This window comes from Aphelocoma coerulescens, chromosome 1A, assembly GCF_041296385.1.
Source record: "Aphelocoma coerulescens isolate FSJ_1873_10779 chromosome 1A, UR_Acoe_1.0, whole genome shotgun sequence".
NCBI classification, from domain to species: Eukaryota; Metazoa; Chordata; class Aves; order Passeriformes; family Corvidae; genus Aphelocoma; species Aphelocoma coerulescens.
The window spans coordinates 53,813,999-53,831,774 of NC_091014.1; the positions used below are offsets into that span (position 1 = coordinate 53,813,999).

Here is a 17,776-nt window from a genome sequence, read left to right on the forward strand (position 1 = left end):
CCCCCCGCTGCCCACGCCCCGCCCGTGGCGCGGCCCCTTTAAGGGCCTTTAACCACGGGGGGGGCGGGTCACGCGCGGCCGCGGCGGGAGGGGGCGCGCGGGCGTGCGCGAGCCGGCGGCGGCACGAGGAGGGCGGGGCCGGGGGGCAGGGGGCGGGGCGGCGCGCGCGGGCGGGCGGGATTATTATGGGCTGTGGGCGCCGCCGCCGCCGCTGAGGGGGAGCAGCAAGATGGAGCTGTCTGCAGTGGGGGAGCGCGTCTTCGCCGCCGAGTCCATCATCAAGCGCCGCATCCGAAAGGTGAGGGGCTGCCCCCGCTGGGGCTGCGGGACCCCCCCTCCCCCTCGGTCTTCGCTGCCGGGCCCCGGCCGCGCCGCTGGCCCGCCCGCCGGGCCCCCGCCTCACACACTCCCCCCCCCCCCCGCCTTCTCCCCCGTGTGTTGCAGGGGCGCATCGAGTACCTGGTGAAATGGAAAGGCTGGGCCATCAAGTGAGTGTATCCCGCCCGGGCTTCGGGGATGGGAGGCACGGGATGGGGCAGAATGGGATGGAGGGGGAGGTATCTGTGTGTGTGGCTGCGGGGGGATTTGGGCGCTAACCGCTTCGCTTGTCCCCTCCGCTGCTCCCGCCCCGGCAGGTACAGCACCTGGGAACCCGAGGAGAACATCCTGGACTCCCGCCTCATCGCCGCCTTCGAGCAGAAGTGAGTGTTCATCCCCCACCCTGGGCTGGGGGGGCTGCAGCAGCAGGTTTGGCTTTGGGTGGGCGAGCGGGAAACTGCGTCCAGACTCTCCTTTTTTCTTTTTTTTTTTTTTTTTTTTTTTTTTTGTTTGTTTTTTTAAATTTATTTTTTATTTCTTTTTTTTTTTTTTTTTAACGTGTATGCTTCTGTTTCTCCCTTTGGGAAAAGTTTTAACTTCTTGACAAATTTGATTCCCTAAAGGGAACGAGAGCGTGAGCTGTACGGGCCCAAGAAGAGAGGACCTAAACCTAAAACTTTTCTGCTGAAGGTAACTCTTATTTAAATAACTTAGGCCTATCGAAAAAATCTCTCAAACCTTGCCGGTGCGTGCCCTTGGAAGGACTGGACTTTCAAGTGACTTGTGCCTGATGCCTGGCTCTGGGAGCGCGGGGAAAACCGACAGGAAGGGGGGGGGTGGGCAGAGGCACAGAAGCGTGTGAGGGGAGAGCGCGTGTGCGTGCGACGGGTGCCTCAGCAGGACGGTCAGCACACACAGATGTGCGTGGTGAGCCTGCAGTCTCTTTTTCCAATATCCTCTCCTTCTCATGGCCTTCTGTTGCCGCAGTGGAGAGCTAGCCAGTCCTGTTCCCTCTTCCTTCAGCAGGCTGTTCCATCCGACCCGTGCCCTGCAACTTAGCAGCACGCTGAGCGGTCAGGCAGCTGAGGCGGGAATCCCGCTGCCGCTTGTGCTCCTCTGATTGCATTTAAGGATGTCGGTGCTCCACGGGAGTTTCATGAAGGGTTCATGCTTTGATCTGTAAACTGCAGGCTTGTTTTGCTCTTGCAGAGGGTGAGGGGGGTGAGTGGGAGGAGGAGGAGTGTTTCACCTCTGCATAGGATGGCAGCTGAAGTTTCCAGTTCCTCTCTGATAGACTCAGCATCTCTGCAAGATGTCGTAGCATCTCTGCTTGCTTGCAGTGAAGAGCAAGGAAGGTAGTCCCTAGTGCAGGCTCTCTTGCCCTGTATTTTTGTCTTCTTTTTTAAATTAAGAACTCCCCTAGCTGCGTGACTGTTATGTGAGCTCTGTGAATTTATTAGTTGACATACGAAATGCCTTGCTCTACTCCCCTCTTCCCTCCCCTTCCTCTCCAACTGTCACAATCTCAGGCTTCAAATGAGCATAGAAAGAACACACCTCTGTACAGTTCAGACAGATGAACAAGTCTGCAGTTTCCCTGGTTTTATTCTGATATGAAGCCCTGAAACAGCCAGCGTGGACCGCATAGTAAGGCATCACTATCATCAAGTCATCCTGTGGCTTTGGGCCAGTCACTTAGGCTTTGTGCGTGTTTCCCCATCTGTGAAACAGGTTAATACTTCCCTTTGCCTGGCAGCAGTAGGAGCTTTACTCAAGTCAGCACAGCACTTTTAACTGCGTGATCACAAGAAAACGCAGTGAGGGCTAGGGTGTCACCACTTCTCTGCTTTGAGAGGCCATAATGAAGCACACAGAAGAAATGCAGGAGCAGGCATATTCTGATGCCCTGTGTGAAACCCAGGGGACTGTGGTAATCCTTGGGAAGTCCTGCTGATGGAACTGTCCTCCCTCGTTGCTTGTTTTTCTCCTAACAGTGTTCTGTATCTGAAGCCTGAGAATTATAAACATATCTGATATGTACTACCTCTTATGCTGTATTCAGGGAAAACAGACTAGTTGGCTTTCCTCTTTCTGGCAGTCATGCATTAAATGTAACCCTTGTGTTTAGATTTCCAACAGTGCAAAGGAACACTTGAAGAGAAAACCACCAGCTTGAAATAGTTCTCTGCCTGCATTAAAAAACACTGGTATTTGTAACACCTGACGCTGTTCAGAGCTGTAGAGGGTGACTATGCTATGTGTAATCAGTTTCTTTTATTTTGTATTCTGAATGTGATACAGCCATAACTATTGCCATATCACTCATTTAAAAAAAAAAAAAATCACTCATTTTCCCTCATTTAAAAAACCAAAACCAACCCCCGAACTCAAAACCCACTCATTGCTTCTTTTCCCCCTACCCTTTAAAACCCCCCTAAACTTAATGTGACTTATTCAGCAGCATCCTTTGAATCACGTCCATGACACGTTTCTGTGGCACATCTTCCTTCTGCCAGCTCCTCAAACGGTAATGGAAACCTGTGGGTTTGCAGAGCTGGCTCGGTACTTTGTAGAAGATGAACTGTGATAGGGAGCAAGATCAGCTCTCCTGAAGGCTGGTGCCACGTTGTGGGAGAGGCTGGCAGGGCAGAGCGCTACCACTGCCGCTCGGTTTCCACCTCTGGGAAACAGAGCTGGTGGAACTGTTAGTGCTCTGACTTGCTGTTCTTCTATGACTTCGGATCGTACCCTAAAAATAACGCCCCAGACCAGGCAGCGAGAAGTAACTCTGTCTCAGCCAGCCCCATCTGAACTTTTTTGAGCTCTGTTCAGGCAAACCACAATCAACACAACTGTGGAGAGAGTTACAACAGAGACGGCGAGATGGTTTGCAGCTCAGTTCTTCTGACCCCCGAAGATGGACATTTGACCTCTTCCAGCCCTGCAGCGCTGGTGCTGCTGCTGTGGGAGGAGTGGTACTGAGTTCTGCCTCGTGCATTCCTAACAGTATTTTCAGTTCTTTCAGCTGCAGAATCTCTTGCCAGTGAGAATTTCAGAAGCAGGGGAAGAAATTTGATTCTTGTATCCCAGAGGGAGTATTTGGAGTTGGCAGTTAGAACAATATTCTTTTTGATCTGTTAACTGAACAGATTAGGCCTGGATGCAATGATGTTTAAGCAGAAATCTGGCCTAGGACTGCTTTGATAGACTAGTCTGCACTTGACTTGGTGGCTTGCTAGGGTTTTTCATGTGTATTAGTGCTTGAACCTAGGCTTCTGAGTCTCCAGAATGGCATCAAAATAAGTCCCCTGATACACCATTCAGTCCCTTGGCTTGTGTGGGTGTTTTATCTTGCAGTTGGGGCTAGGTTTATCCTGGGATTAGTTCTCAAAAGTTGCAGATAGGCACCCAGGGGGATTTGCAGAAAGCATTCCAGCAGGTTAGTGGCCCACGCCTTTGGAAAAGCTTTGAAAAGCTGCATCTTTGACCACCTGCTGCCTTTGTAAGCCAGGCTCCTGTTTCTGAGAGCTGTCTAACACTTGCCCTTTCGATCAGACTGCAGAGGCAAATCACAGTCCAGGCTTTGTAATATCACTATCAAGATGGCCGGTGTTGAAAGCGACCCCTGCAAACTTCAACTGCAAAGTTTTGGGCAGGAAATGGGTTTTTATCCCTTGCATGCTAGGGGCAAACTTTCCCACAGCTGAGTGCAGGCTTGGCGGGAGGCTGTAATTCTTGGGAGGCTGCTGGTGTGCTGCAGCCCTGTGCTGAGCGGATGGGAAGCGAAGTCTTTGGTCTGAAATAAGCAGTGCTGTACATAAGGCTCTTACCTAATTTCTTAGGTGTCTGGCAGAGGTCATCCTTGAGGGCAGGGCCTTCAGCATGGATGCTGGTGTGAGGTTAGAAAGAGACACAGCACGTGCTGTAGTGATCTTCCCCTTTTTCTCCTGCTCAGTTTGCTCTTTTTATTTCGCTTTTTTCCCTAGGCACTCTGCTGTGTGGAATGCAAACCTCACCAACTCATCTAATAAAGTCTAGCTAGTGCTATTCAGAGACAGAGTCCTATCTGCAGGCTCAGTGGGTGGCTGGAAAAGACCCCTAGTCGGGGTGACCATAAATACTAAGGTGACAGGAGTGAAGAAGGTTAATGGGAATGAAGAAGTAAGGGAGAACAAGAGTAAAGGGACTCTTAGTAGGAGAGTGGGGGAAGAAGGGGCTGAGCAGCGTGGTGCTCTGTCATTTTGCCCTTTCTTGAACTCCAAAGCTGGAATTGGGTTTCTTTTGATCTCCTCCCTGTTCGTAAATTATGCCTGAGTAATTTGAAAACAGACCGTTCCCCTTTTGTAGCATTTTGTTCCCAATCCAGAGGGAAACTTTAGTTTATGGCAGTGTTGCTTGGGAGAACTGTGCTATGAACTGGCTTGCTTTTGCCTTGTCACTTGGAAGACTGCAGAAAAAAGAGGGTGATAAAAAGGCAGAATGGCAGCCAAAAGGGGGAAAGAAGAGCTCTTGCAAATGCTGTTTGGAGCAAAGACTGTGGGAATGCAGGTGGAGAATAAAAGACAAAGCAGAGCCAGTAATTTATGAGAGAGTAGCGCTGCTATGGTGCAGGAGCGCTACTGGAATTGGCTTGAATTTGAAATAATTAACTAGAAATCCATTGCCTTACAAGGTCTTTGGTTTGGTTTTTTCCAAATTGGAGAGGTTTTGACACAAATCAGGTAAGAGAGGCCTTTCTAAGCACGTGTCTGTGTACGTGCTTGTGTGCCTCAGTGCGTTAAGGGAATGAATGAACGAATATGCTTGCTGGGCCTCGAGGGACACTTACTCAGAAATAGTAGGGAATGGGGGAGATACACTAGTTCCCAGGGGCAGTGAGGGAGAGCTGTACAAGATAAATAAAGGTGATACATATCCCAGACGGGAAGAGGGGGAAGGGAAGCAATCCCAGCAATTGGCTTGCTCTCATGACAGAGCACTGCAGCAAGCCTCCAGAAGCTGCATCCTGATGTAGGCTGAGCTGTGTAAGCAGAGAGTGAATTCGTATACATGCTGAGTACCTCTTCAGCAGTGAGCACATCCTGTGGGTGAAAGCAGCAAAAGCCAGAGAGGTAGTTTCCATTTGGAAAACTTGTAAGCCAAGTAGCAAACTGTAGTGACACAGCTGAAAGGATTCAGTGGGTTTGTTTTTCAAAGACCTTATCCTCATATGGCTTGTGAGTGTGACTGAGAAACGGATCTGTAGCAGGGAGAAGTGCATTTCCAACAGATAAAACTGAATGCTAAGTCTTCCCCAAACCAAAGGTAGCAAGTTACTTAATCTAAAGTTGGAAACGGGAAGGAGAGCCTCTGTGCTGTCCTCTGCAGTGAAGGGATGAGTTCATATAGGTGATGCCTGAATAAACCTGATCCTGTGGTAGGAATACTGAGCTTCCCGAGTGAGAAAGCTCTAGGGGCTGGTCTTAGATAAAGCATCTGATACGATTTTTGTTGAAACCTTACCTGGAAAAACAATCTCAAGGTAAGCTGAATATTTGCATAATGCTCTTTAGAACTTGCATTGAAGCTGGTCACTGGGGATAGCAGTGTAGCAGCAGGGGAGGACTCTTGGGCCCTAACTTACCCTCTCTTAATAATCTGACCAAAGTATCAATGCTGCATGTAGACTACCTGGAGACTACTGAAGCTGGAATTTAATAAAGGCAGATAGCTGAAACATGAGTTAGAAACAGCTTCAGCCTTGAGAAAGTGCCCCAGAAGTAACTGGAAACGCAGACACCTAGCACGTAAATGAGACCTAGTGGTTCTGGCACACTGGAAAAGTCCAGGCCATGTAGCAGGGCTCTGCTGTGCAAGCACAAAACCAAGACAGATCTCTGTCAAAACAGGACAGGAGCTGATTAATGTGTACAGGCAGAGAAAGTAAAATCAGCAGGGCCATAGAAGTGCCCAGGTAGTGACCATCCCAGCATTATCACTTCATTTAATGTGGTTGATGGGAAGTTTTGCTCAGGAATTTTGGGGTGTATAAGGAAACTGGGGGTGTTTGTGACTGCTTCCCCCACACTTGTGGGAAGCTGCCTTCTTTCTCTCCCGGGTGATGGAGGCGGTGCTGGTGGAAGGCGGCAATTAGATTTGACTCGGAGCAGAATAGCACAGAGGGGGCAGAACTCCTCACTCCAAGACATGATTACAGGGTAGGCAATTAATCTGAAAGATGTGCAGTGCTGGCAACAGGAGAGGCCCTGAAGGACACCTGTGTCTATCCACTGAAGCTGTAGAAGGATTTTCATTGATGCATCTGTCTGTACCTTCTGCCTGGCTTCCCTGTCCTGTATTTTGGAATGGGACATTGTGTTGCATTTTGCTCTTGGCTCAGCAGCGGTAAATTGGTGAGAAACCCAAAGCACAAGAGCAGCAATACTGGAAGGGCCGGCTGTGATGGGGAGTGGGATAAAAAGGAATAAATGTGTTAGTTCAGGCTGTGCTGGTATGTAATGTCAGAAAGCAAACTGTAGCTTGTGCTTGCATCTGCCATCAGAGGGACCTGTGAAGAGATGGAGCAAGCACAGCCCTAGATGTGCGTTTGCCTGTGCCTGTGACCTCCTGACAGGGTCTGTAGTGTCTCAAAGTTGTGTATTGATGAGATGGGATGGGGAAAGTTGATGTGTGGTGCAGGGAGTTCATCTGGTGTTGTTACTGTGCTCAGGCCTGTACGATGCGTGTGACAGGAATTGTCTTACTTTCTCAACAGTTTGGGGCATGGAGTAACACATGAGGCTGAGCAAAGAGAAACTAGATGGACACTGAGATGCTTTCTGATACAGCAGGAGGTGTTGGGGTTTGTGTGTGCTGGGAACACTTCCCTTTAACTAGGTGGAAAGAGCCCTGTTTGTTAATGTGCAGAGTGTCCGTGCCTACCTTGGGGTTGTGCTAACATGTCTCTGTTTCTTTGTCAGTCAGCTAACACAGAGTCTACGTCCCCAGTCAGGATGAGCCTTCAGTCTGTGTTTTCTTGTACAGTCGGAGGAGGAGGCCTCATTTTTGCAGTCCTTTTAAAGCCAGGATACAAGTAGTACTGAAGGCTGTGATCATCCAGTGTTGGTCAGAGAGGAACAGAATGTCTTCACGTCTCCATTCTCTGCTCATTTGGGATCTTCTGCAGTTCCCATGGGTATCTCTGTGGAAGAAGAGGGGCTCTGGGTAACAGCAAAGCTCTGGAGCTGTAGGGCCAGGACTTTGAGCTTTTTGTGCAGGGGCTGGCTGGGCCCCTTGCTTAGATCTGTTAGATCCCTGCCTTTACACGCACATTTTTTTTTCCCCAGGCATTTCTCTGGTAGGAGGCACAGCCTGCAGGGTGACAAAGGAGATGGAGTTGAGTGCTAAGCTCTTAGCTGGCAAGAAGCCATCCCGATCTTGGCGTGTGCAAGGGGCAGCGGGATGGAAAAGTTGGGGAGGAAAAGCAGCTGTCGTCTTCTAGCACTGCAGTTCTTGCTGTGCCCACGAGGTGGGGGAAGCTCCTCGCTGGATGGGCAGTCAGGGGCGGGGGCTTGCCTGTCCCCTCCAGGCCTGTGTGACTTCGCCGTGTCACCACTGCTGAGGGGGAATATGGAAGTGCGTTGGTTTGGGCAAGTACTGGGGTGCAGGTGGAAGGATGAGCTGTACAAGCGACAGTGCTCTGATGAGATGTGATGTAAGAATACATTCTGGGTTTCCATGCCCACAGGTCATACAGCACTAGCTTACCAATGAAACTGTTGTTCCTGTTGCCAGAAAATGTTCCTGTCTCTGGTGCGTGAACCAGGGCAGGTTTTGGCACCAGAAGAGTTCAAAAATATTGTTCCCCTGGCTTGGCTCTTAGGGAGGACTGGCACAGAGCAGTTGAACCGATGCTATTCCTGCTCTGGTCCAGTTCTAGGTTTCAAACAAGTGTGGTGTTCATAAGGACAAGTCAATCTCATCTTTGGAGGTGCAGTTTAATTTGACTTGAATTCCTGCTGGCCTCATCTCTGGCTTTAAACACTGGACCTTGCTCCCACAGCACAGTAAGGATGAATGACTTGCTTTTGACCCTAGTTAAAAATCAGACCATTCTCACCAACCTTCATCTGTGTTCCTCAAGACCCCCTTCTACCATGCTTTTCAGAGGTGATTCTCATTACGTGTTACTCTGCCTCTTCCCCCTCACCTTGTGCTCATTTTGTAGAGGACCTGGTACAATCCCTATGTAATTTTGGGTGCTGTCTTGGCACTGACAGTCCCAAGTGCCTAGGATGATGCTGACTTCTTTTGCTGACAGTGGAGGGTTGTACACATTGACTGATGATGACGAAGGGGGGCTTTGGAGACCATTAACTGTAACCCTGAAACATGCCTGGGAAGTAGCAGCTTCTCCCTGGGGAAAGCACGTGTCAGCAGGGGCACAGCCTAGGGAGACATTAGCTGCCCAAAAATGATACAGACAGTGTGTCCTATGCCTGTCTGGGGGCTGTGCTGGAGCTATCAACAGTTTGTAGGTGTGTACCTATGCTTGCCATTGACGTTGGGGATAAATGTGTCATGGTACTCCTGGTGAATGCTTGGCCTGAAGTGAGCAGTGCCCAATTTGAGATCTGGCTGCACCTTGGCTGCCTCTCTGACCCTGTTTGTTTTCTTTCTCCCCACCACCGCAGGCTCGGGCCCAAGCGGAGGCCCTCCACATTGGGGATGTACACTTTTCTGTCAAGCCTGGTTCTAGTACCTCTTCTCCCAAACTCCACTCCAGCGCCGCGGTGCATCGGCTCAAGAAAGACATCCGGCGATGCCACCGCATGTCCCGGCGCCCCCTGCCCCGTCCAGACCCCCAGAACGGCGGGAGCGTGGGTGGTGGGGCTGGCATTCGTCCTCCTGTCTCGCCCTTCTCGGAGACCGTCCGCATCATCAACCGTAAGGTGAAACCCCGCGAGCCCAAACGCAGCCGCATCATCCTCAACCTCAAAGTCATTGACAAAGGTGGGAAGCCAGCCAATGGGGCCGGGGGCCTGGCTCGGCCCAAGATCCCGTCCCGAAACCGTGTCATTGGCAAGAGCAAAAAGTTCAGCGAGAGCGTCCTCCGCACCCAGATCCGCCACATGAAGTTTGGCACCTTTTCGCTCTACAATAAGCCGTCTGCTGCACCTACCCCCTCTCTGGAGGGCAAGGGGGAGGCTGAAGGCTCCCAGGCAGCTTCCTGTGGGCTCATTATGGGCTCCACCCCCTATGATGCCCCCAGCTCCAGCTCTTCTGGCTGCCCATCACCTGCTCCCCACTCCTCCTCTGACCCAGATGATTCCCCTCCGAAGCTGCTCCCTGAGACCCTCAGCCCAGCCATCCCCGACTGGCGTGAGTCGGAGGTCCTCGACCTCTCAATCCCACCTGAGTCAGCTGCCACCAGCAAGCGTTCTCCCTCGGGAGGGTGCAGTGGGGGGCAGACGCCCTCCTTGTCCCTCTCCTCTTCTGACCCAGAGCAGGAGGCTGGCGACTGGCGTCCTGAGATGTCCCCTTGCTCTAATGTGGTGGTCACAGATGTCACCAGCAACCTCCTCACTGTAACCATCAAGGAGTTCTGCAATGCAGAGGATTTTGAGAAAGTGGCGGCGGGTGGTGGTGGAGGAGGCAGCAAGTGAGCAGCCAGGTCCCCCTGCTCCAGGGGTGTGGGGGGAGTTATACCTGAGAGAAGTCGTGGTGCGAATGGCTGTCCTTAGTTCTCTCCTTCTCCCCTTGGCTGTCCCTCTGCCCTCACTGCCACCCTTCCTCCTCCTTTCCTCCTGCCCACGTCCTCTTGCCTGGAGGCTGGAGTGTGTCAGTGGGGGTGTGGGAGCACCCACTGTTCCTGGGTGTTGGTACTGCTAGGAGGAGGCAGGGAGGGTTGTGGTGGGGCTGGGGAGTGGTTGTTTGTCCTTGAGTGTGGTGTTGTCCAACGGGTGGTGGAGCCTTTGGGGCTGAGGGATGAGTGAGCATGTGTCTGTGTGCCTGTGCAGGTGGTGAGGAAGGTGCTTCTCTTCCTCATTCCCCTTCCATCTCTGATGAAAACTGACGAGGAGCTCCAAACCCTTGAGGGGAGGATGTAAGAGGATTGGAGCCCTTGCCCATGTCCTCCAGACCTTCTCCCACCAATGTGCATGCAGACTCTTCCATTCTTATGTTTCCCCCTTGCCATGACTACCATCCTGCCATCCTTCCCCTCTTGGCCTGTGGCCTGGATCTGCCCTCTCCTCTACTGTCCTTGTGGCAGTTGCTGATCCAGATGCCCGCAGAGTGAGGGGGAGAAGGACAGGTGAAATGTCATGCCTGGAAGGTGCTTGAGACAAAGCTGGGGTGGTGGGGGGTGCCCCATGCAGCCTACACCCCATATTGGCTTCCCCTTTCCTTTGACTATTGGTGCTACCTTGGCAGTTGTATGGGCGCTTTCAGGTGCCCTGATCCCTCCTCTTCTCCTGCATCTTCCAACCTGTTCAGCTCTGCAGGAGAAAGGGAAGAAAGGGAAGAAAAGAGGAGTCTGCTTCCAGCCCAGATCTTCCTCCTGATGTTCATCACTTGCACTTGCTTGGGGGAGAGGGACATGAAATGCCTTTCCCTGGTCTTTCTGTGGTGGAAGCAGGAGTGGGCTGTGCATCCATCCCTCGGTCTGTGGGAAGGTAATGCCAACAGCGTGATGGTGCCCCAGCCACATGAGGCTGGTCTCCCGCCTTGTGCGTAAGCTTCCCCCAGCCCTCTTTGCTTCCTCTTGCTCCTTCCAAAAGAAGGAGGGGTGGATGCTAGGGCAGGTTGTTTGTTCTTCCTGCTTGCTTTTGCCTCTCCTGCTCTCCCCTCCCTGTGGTGGGTGGCCTGGAAGAGGTTTCCCCTCTGTCTTTTCAGCATCTGAAACAGCCCTTACAACTGTCAACCAAAGGTGCTCATAAGAAATACCTTTCTCTCTCACATCATATGCATGTGCGCTGGATCTCTTCCCCTAAGGCTCCTGAGCTGATGTAGAAATTCCTTCCCTTCACCCCTAGCAAGTAGGAGGGAGCAAGACCACAGCTTGCTGTTCTTTATCCACAGCTCCCTCCTTCCCTGACCAGCTTTGTTCACATCCAAAATAAGCTCTATTTTTTGCCTGCCATTTCTGGCTTGCTCCGTTTCAGTGTGGGTCCTAAGCTTCATGGTGAGAAGCCGTTCCTTTGCTCTCCTTTCTTCCTCTACTCGCACAGGACTGAGCCTGTAGAGGCAAGGGAAAGAGGTGCTGATCAACTGGCGGGAGAGCCTCACCCTTTCAGCCCTGTCCCTGAATGGGGCAGAGGGGTGCCACTTCTACATAACATGCTGCAGAGGTGAAAAGGGTGGAAAAAATTCCTCATGCCAGGGCTCATTTACTTACAAACCTGCCCTGGGCGGGTGAACACAAATGGAATTGGCCCCTCTGGTGCTTTCACACAAGGATGTTCAGGAGCTGCTGGCTCTGACGAGTGCTCTCCTGCAGTAGTGATTTTGTGGTTGCAGTGATCTGAGGGTAGAAGGGAGGCAATTTGTGGGAGGGAAGTAATATTTGTCTGCCCAAGGGGCATTGTCAGGGTGGTAGAGGGATAGACCGGCTTCTGACCTTAATTAGGGCTTTTATGCCCAGAGCTTGTCTATTCCCTGCCTCCAGCGCCTGGGTTGGTGTAATAAAATCTTTGCTGCCCCCACAAACCTTGCCTTGCAGTGGGTGGCATTCCAAGCTGTGGAGAACGGTGAATTCACACCAGTTGCAGTTGGGTGTCTGTGCAGACAGTCTGAGGGGGATTCCAGGTGCTGTTAGCACCACCCTTGGTACACCTCTTTCTTTTTCTTTCCTTGGTTAAAGAGCTTAGTGGACTCTTCGGGGATGTGCTTTCATTCACAGCTGAAGCTAGGGGCAGGGAGAAAGAGACTTCCCTGATTCATTCACCAAGCTAAGGTTTTCTATAACTTGTTGGACTTGTGTGCGTGTCTGTATTAATACCTGCTTGTATTCTTTGTGAGTGGTTTTTTTTTTTGTTTGGGTTTTTTTTTGCGCATCTTTCCTGTGCCTGGCACACCCAGGGATCCCTTATGTTAGCATAGCCTATCCATTGACTGCAGCTTCAAAGATGAGCAGTTTGTAGGCATAGGGAAAAGCTCTTTCTTAGGAAAATAGCGAGGAGATTCTTCTTTTTCCTCCCCCTTCTGAATAAGAACTAATCTGTGGCTGTGAGATAAGAGGAGCTGCTTTGTGGGGTGGATGCAAACCGGCCAGTCACTTTAGGTTGTTAAGTTACTGTTTGGTGTGTATGTGGTGATGTGATTTGTTTTGTGGTATCAAGGTTCTGAAAAAAATGTTGAAGCGTTTAAGTGGGAGATAAAAGGGAACTCTAATAGGAAACTCTTGATGTGTTTTGGCCAAGGTGTGTTGCTTGGCAGAATTCTTTTCCCCAGTGTCTCTTGTATGGTGTTCTTTGGGGGCAAGGGGCAGGAATTGTTTAATTGAAGGGGTTTTGCCTTTCTCCAGAGTGGCAAGCAAGGGAACTGTCTGTGAAGAGCAAAACAGTGGGTCATTGTAGGGATGCTCCGCAAGGACCTTCTTCCTGCGGTGAGGAGATGAGGGGACTTGTTGCAGCAGAGAAACTAGTGCAGTAGATCCTCTTTGTGGAGGAAGAAAGAAGTATGATCCGGCTTGCAGACACAGCTCACCTGCTTGTGTGACAAATCCCTTCCTGGGTGGGTCACCAGGTGGGAACCAAACCCTGAACCTCTGGATCCAAAATGAGGATCCTTTGCTGTTTTGAGTTAGAGGTTTGCTAACTTGAATGCAGCAGTCACCTCAAGTTCCCTCAGGTGGACAAGACACTTGAGGCTGACTAACCTACCTTCGTATTCACATGAGCTATGCTCCTCCTGAATTTTTGCCCTTGCTCCTTAATGGAGATCAGAAAGAAGATTCATCCATGCCTTTTAAAATGGGCATAGAATTGAGGGAGGAGTTTATTTGAAAGTATCCCCTTCCTTTCCCCATAACCCTTAGAAAAAAAAAAAAATCAACAAAAACAGGGAAATATTCTCTGTGTCTGTGCCATGTTTGTTCTCGTCGTCGTGTTTTTAGAGGAGATTTTATGATGGAGTGGAAAAAGTGAAATGATTAGTTTTGCATAAAAAAAGAAAAGTTTTAAAAAAAATTTATACGGGGAGAGAGCGAGAGAGAGTTTAAAAATGAATAATAAATGCAGTGATTGCACAAACTGTAGTGGTATTAGATGGTCCTTAGAGAAAAGAGTATTTTGTAGTATCGAAGCATGTGTGTCTGGGATGGTGTTTGGCTTGCTTGAACTGGAGGGAAAGGCATTCTAGGACTAAGCAGCGATCTCTGAGCTGAAAAGGCAAGTTGCATGTTGGAGGAACCCTGTCTACAAACCTTTCCCGTCCTTGCCTCCCAAGTGTTGGAGTGAGTTCCCTTCCCTCCCATACCTCTCCTGTGAGCTAAGGTGGAGTCTCCAAGTGGTTTTCTGGCTGAGCAGCCCTCAGAGATGGCCGGTCACATTCTGCCAGAACGTGGATTGGGCCATCAACATAGAAACAGTTGACTTACTTTGCATGCACAGCAAGCTGCTAACGTTTGGGGTTGGCATGTACCTTTCCTGCCAAGTTGCTGTCTCTTCTCTTTTCCATCCCCTATATCCAAGCAGAATTAATTGTGGTGGGCTTATTTCCTGGGAAGCAGATATGCCTCCCCTCCGTAGGGTTTCTTAACTTCTTCCAATACCAGGTGGGGGGTGGTATCTTTCTCTATAGAATTCACCACATCAGGACAGAACTGAGTCCCATTGGTGTGTATTCCAGCACCCCTTCTCCAACAGTGGCCAGATCTTTAGAGGCAGATGAGAGAGCTGCCTGGTGTGCTCTGATTGTGTTGCTGAGGGACATGCACCCTGTTCTTGAAGCCAGCAAATGCTGGAAGTTTTTAGGGTGGAGAGGAGCAAACACTCTGACAGGACTGTGCTCAGGTAGGGCAGCCCTCTGCTCCAGCTTCCTTCAGGGTGGTGGGGAAGAGTTGCCTGAATGTTCCTTCAGAGCGAGGAGGCAGCTCTTGTGTGCTGGCTTCCCCATCCAAGATGTCTCGGCTGGTGTTCATCTGGTGCGTGGGAGTGACTGCAGGGAAGAGGGAAGCCACCAGATGTTGGTGTCTGAACAGAAGATGGCAGGCAGGGACGCTTGAACAGCTTTTCTTGTCTGGACTTCTCTGGTGCCCTTTGCAGTGGCTTTGCAGTGGCAGATGGCTGATGTCTCAATGCCTCCCATAGCCTTCTCTCTCTGCCCATCAAACTCTGTCGGTGCTTCCCACGGCTTTCAACTTGGAACAGAAATCTCCTGTCTCATGCTCTCTTCTCAGTGAGCACCGTGGGACTGGAGGGGCATGAAGCTAATGAGATACAAGCTCCTTTGGGGATGAAAAACAGAAATAGTGTGGTGAGCAGGCCCAGCTGTGGGGAGCCACTGCTTAAATTCTGTTTTCAAAAGAGAAAGGGAGCGTTTCTCTGTCTCCCCTTACTGAAGTTCCCAGGGAGATTTTGTGAAATAAAAAGAAAAAAAAATTACAACCACAATCATGCTTTTTACCAGGTAGGAGCTGTCTCTGTGCTGAGTCTTCCTAGGGATATCACTCCCTTCTCCAGCCCCTCTTTGTAGAGGAGGCTTCAGCAACTCCCAGCGTTTGGAGATTATCACCTTCCTGGGAACTTCCTGGCAGAAAGAGGTTGCCATGCTTGAAGGATGGTGTCCCAAGTTCCCCACACTTCTGCCCACCCCAGGCCGTGGCATTAGTGGGGCTGCTCAGGAGCAGGTCCTTCTTCCCAGGGAGGTGTAACAAACCTGGAGCGTGTGTTTGGCTAAGTGCTTGTTTTCCCTTTTGCTTCCTTCCCCACCTTTGGACAAGACTTCTTCCTCCTTGCCTGGCACATCCTTTTACTCCAATGTCGCTTGCTTTTGCTGCATTTTTCAATTGCCCAATAATCACGCAAGAGCTGGGATCTTATTTACTTCTTATATATAAATATATGAATATAAAATACCTCCCCCCTTTCTCCCCGTCTCACCCACTACCCTGTGCACAGCCTTCCTGATCTCTGCTCTGAAGGCAATCTGCTGTAGAGGGTTAATTTGGGGTCGGGGATTCGGTGCCTCCTGAGTTCTGTTCCTTCTTGGCTTGCTGTGGCTTTTCTGCCAGCTGTGTCACTGCCCTGTGCCTCTGTCTCCCTCATGCCAAGGGGAGGGGGGCGGGGGGGACCATCCTGCTGAGGGTGCTGGCAGCCCAACTCTCGAGGTATTTGCACAGAGATGGAGTGCTCAGTGTTGCTTCAGAAATCCCCTGCTCCCTGTCTGTGCTTCCTTCCCCAGGTAACTCCAGGAAGTATCTTCATTTCACCAATGCTTTGAGGTTGAGAAAAGAAGTGTCTTTATTTTCTTTTTTTACTTCTATTTTTGAGATCCTTCCCCAGAGTGCAATGTGTATGGTTTCTTTTTGGGGGTGTAGATGGCAGGAGATGTTGGAGTCTGTCTCCATGCTCACCTTTGCCTTTCCGTCCTCTGCTCCTCTCACATCTTGCTGTTGCCCTGTGTCAGACTGATGTGGTTGTAGGTATTTGCACCCTTGTCTGTGCAGGGTCAGTCATAGCACCAGGGGCTTCTCCCATGTCCTGTGTGGTGCATTCTGAGGTGCCCTGTGTCTCACCTGTAAGCATGCAGCAGGGCCCCGAGTTCCTTCTTCCCTTCTCTGAATTTCTCCTTCCAGGAGTGAAGGGAGATATAGTCAGTTCCCCTTCCTGTGCTTCTGGCAGCTCTTCTGTCCATTCCAGCTTCTCTGTGGTGGGAAACAAAACTATTCTAGAGCCATCCAGAAGCACAGTCCTTGGGGCAGGGGTCCTTCCACCCCAGGTGAGCTCTGTGCTCTGAGCCCACCCCCTCCAGGCACTGGCAGGTGGCACTGGGATGGAGGAGTGGGATTCCCTCTGTGCCCCTGGGCTGAGTGGAGCTGGGAGGTGGGCAGCAAGCAGCGTGCTGTGGCACAGGGAAGAAGTAAGGTGACAGAACTGCAGCAAGATGCAGTCAGAGTGATGCCAGCTTCTGCAACAGTTCAGATAATGTGTCTGCTGGGAGGAAAGGGGCACGGTGGGACATGCAGGCAAAGTGTTAATTCCCATTGTAGGGCCCTGGTTCTTTACTTCATTCCTTGTTCAGCTGAGCACTTAGAGCTTACACTAAACCCCTGGAACACAGCTGGGTGGGTCAAAGCATTTAGTGGGGCTTCAGGGCCTCATAGGACTAGTGGGGCTTTTCCGTGCTCCCAAGCAGCCCCCCAGGTGGTGCCTGCTCTAGGGATGCTGAGGGTTTCCCTCTGGGCAGAGCGGCAGGTAGGTGCTCTTGCACAGGTAGGTTGCTCTTCAGCTGTCCTGGAGGGAGCCTGCTGCTTCCAGCCCCCAGCTGCAAAGTGGGGGCAGAATCTTAGGTCAAGTTCTCAAACAGAACAAAAAAATTAATCGTTGTGATGACTTTTTTTAGAAAAGAGTTGTCATGCCTGCACCTCCCCCAAGCAAATCAACTTAGTGTGCTGTCCTCCTTCCTCTTCTCCCCTGTGCCATTAAGCCTTGTACACTCCCTAAGAATAGAGAAGACTCTACTTTGGGATTTTTTTTTTCCCCGTTTGTTTTCTTTTTCATAGAAAGTTGTCTGCTGGTGGTGGAGGACAGGGGCCTGCTTCATCTGTTCCTTCTTTTCACCTTTCCCTGTGCCAAGCTTAGGCTCAAATGCTGCAGATTCCTGCAAACACTGAACTTGGAGCAGGCAAGTGACCCCACTGAGTTCTGTGGTACTTGGGTGCTTCAGATTCTGCCTGTGCTTGAGCTTTGGCAGCATCAGAGCCCTTCCTTTCTCTTGGAGAAGGTCAGCCCTAACTCTGAGAGTGCTGATAGTTCTGGTGCAACCCATCTGTCTCTTCATTTCCCCTCACTTGGCATACAGAGTGAAGGTGGTAATTTTTTTTTTAATTTAAAATAAACCTAAATATGTATCTTGTAATTTTTTTTTTATTTTGAAAAAATTGCATTTAAGGATTGTGCACGGATGAATTGTATATCTATATATTATTTTTTTGTCTTGCAATTTTCATTTTAAATATAGTGTTTGTTCAGTTTTGTTTTGTTTTTTAATCCAGTTCCCAGCTGGCTAAACTCCGTCTAGAGTGGATGGGTGGGAGGCAGAGCCACTGGAGGGGTGATTGAATCACCCCTTCCCTTGGTGCTTCCCACAAGAAACTGGTTTGCTCCAGGTTTGGGGGTGGGGGTTGTGCTAATTACTCTTGTATTCTTGTACATTTTGTTCTTTCTGCTGCTCTTGAATATTGTATCAATGCCAGAAATGGGGAGTTAAAAATTAAAACAAAAAATTAACCCCAATAAATTGTTACATTCCAAAA

At 50.4% G+C, this 17,776-nt stretch overlaps 1 protein-coding gene across 2 annotated transcripts; it reads left to right on the plus strand.

Moving 5' to 3' along the window:
• Positions 1-199: 199 nt before the first annotated feature.
• CBX6 (chromobox 6) lies at positions 200-17,776 on the plus strand. Of its 2 annotated transcripts, none has more exons than XM_069002768.1 (5): positions 200-298; positions 445-488; positions 636-701; positions 942-1,008; positions 8,991-17,776. In XM_069002768.1, the coding sequence occupies exons 1-5, from the start codon at positions 230-232 to the stop codon at positions 9,960-9,962; spliced, it is 1,218 nt and encodes a 405-aa protein (XP_068858869.1). In that variant the 5' UTR covers positions 200-229; the 3' UTR covers positions 9,963-17,776. The 2 variants fall into 2 exon arrangements, with proteins under 2 accessions (XP_068858869.1, XP_068858870.1); XM_069002769.1 differs by having other exon boundaries at positions 9,045-17,776.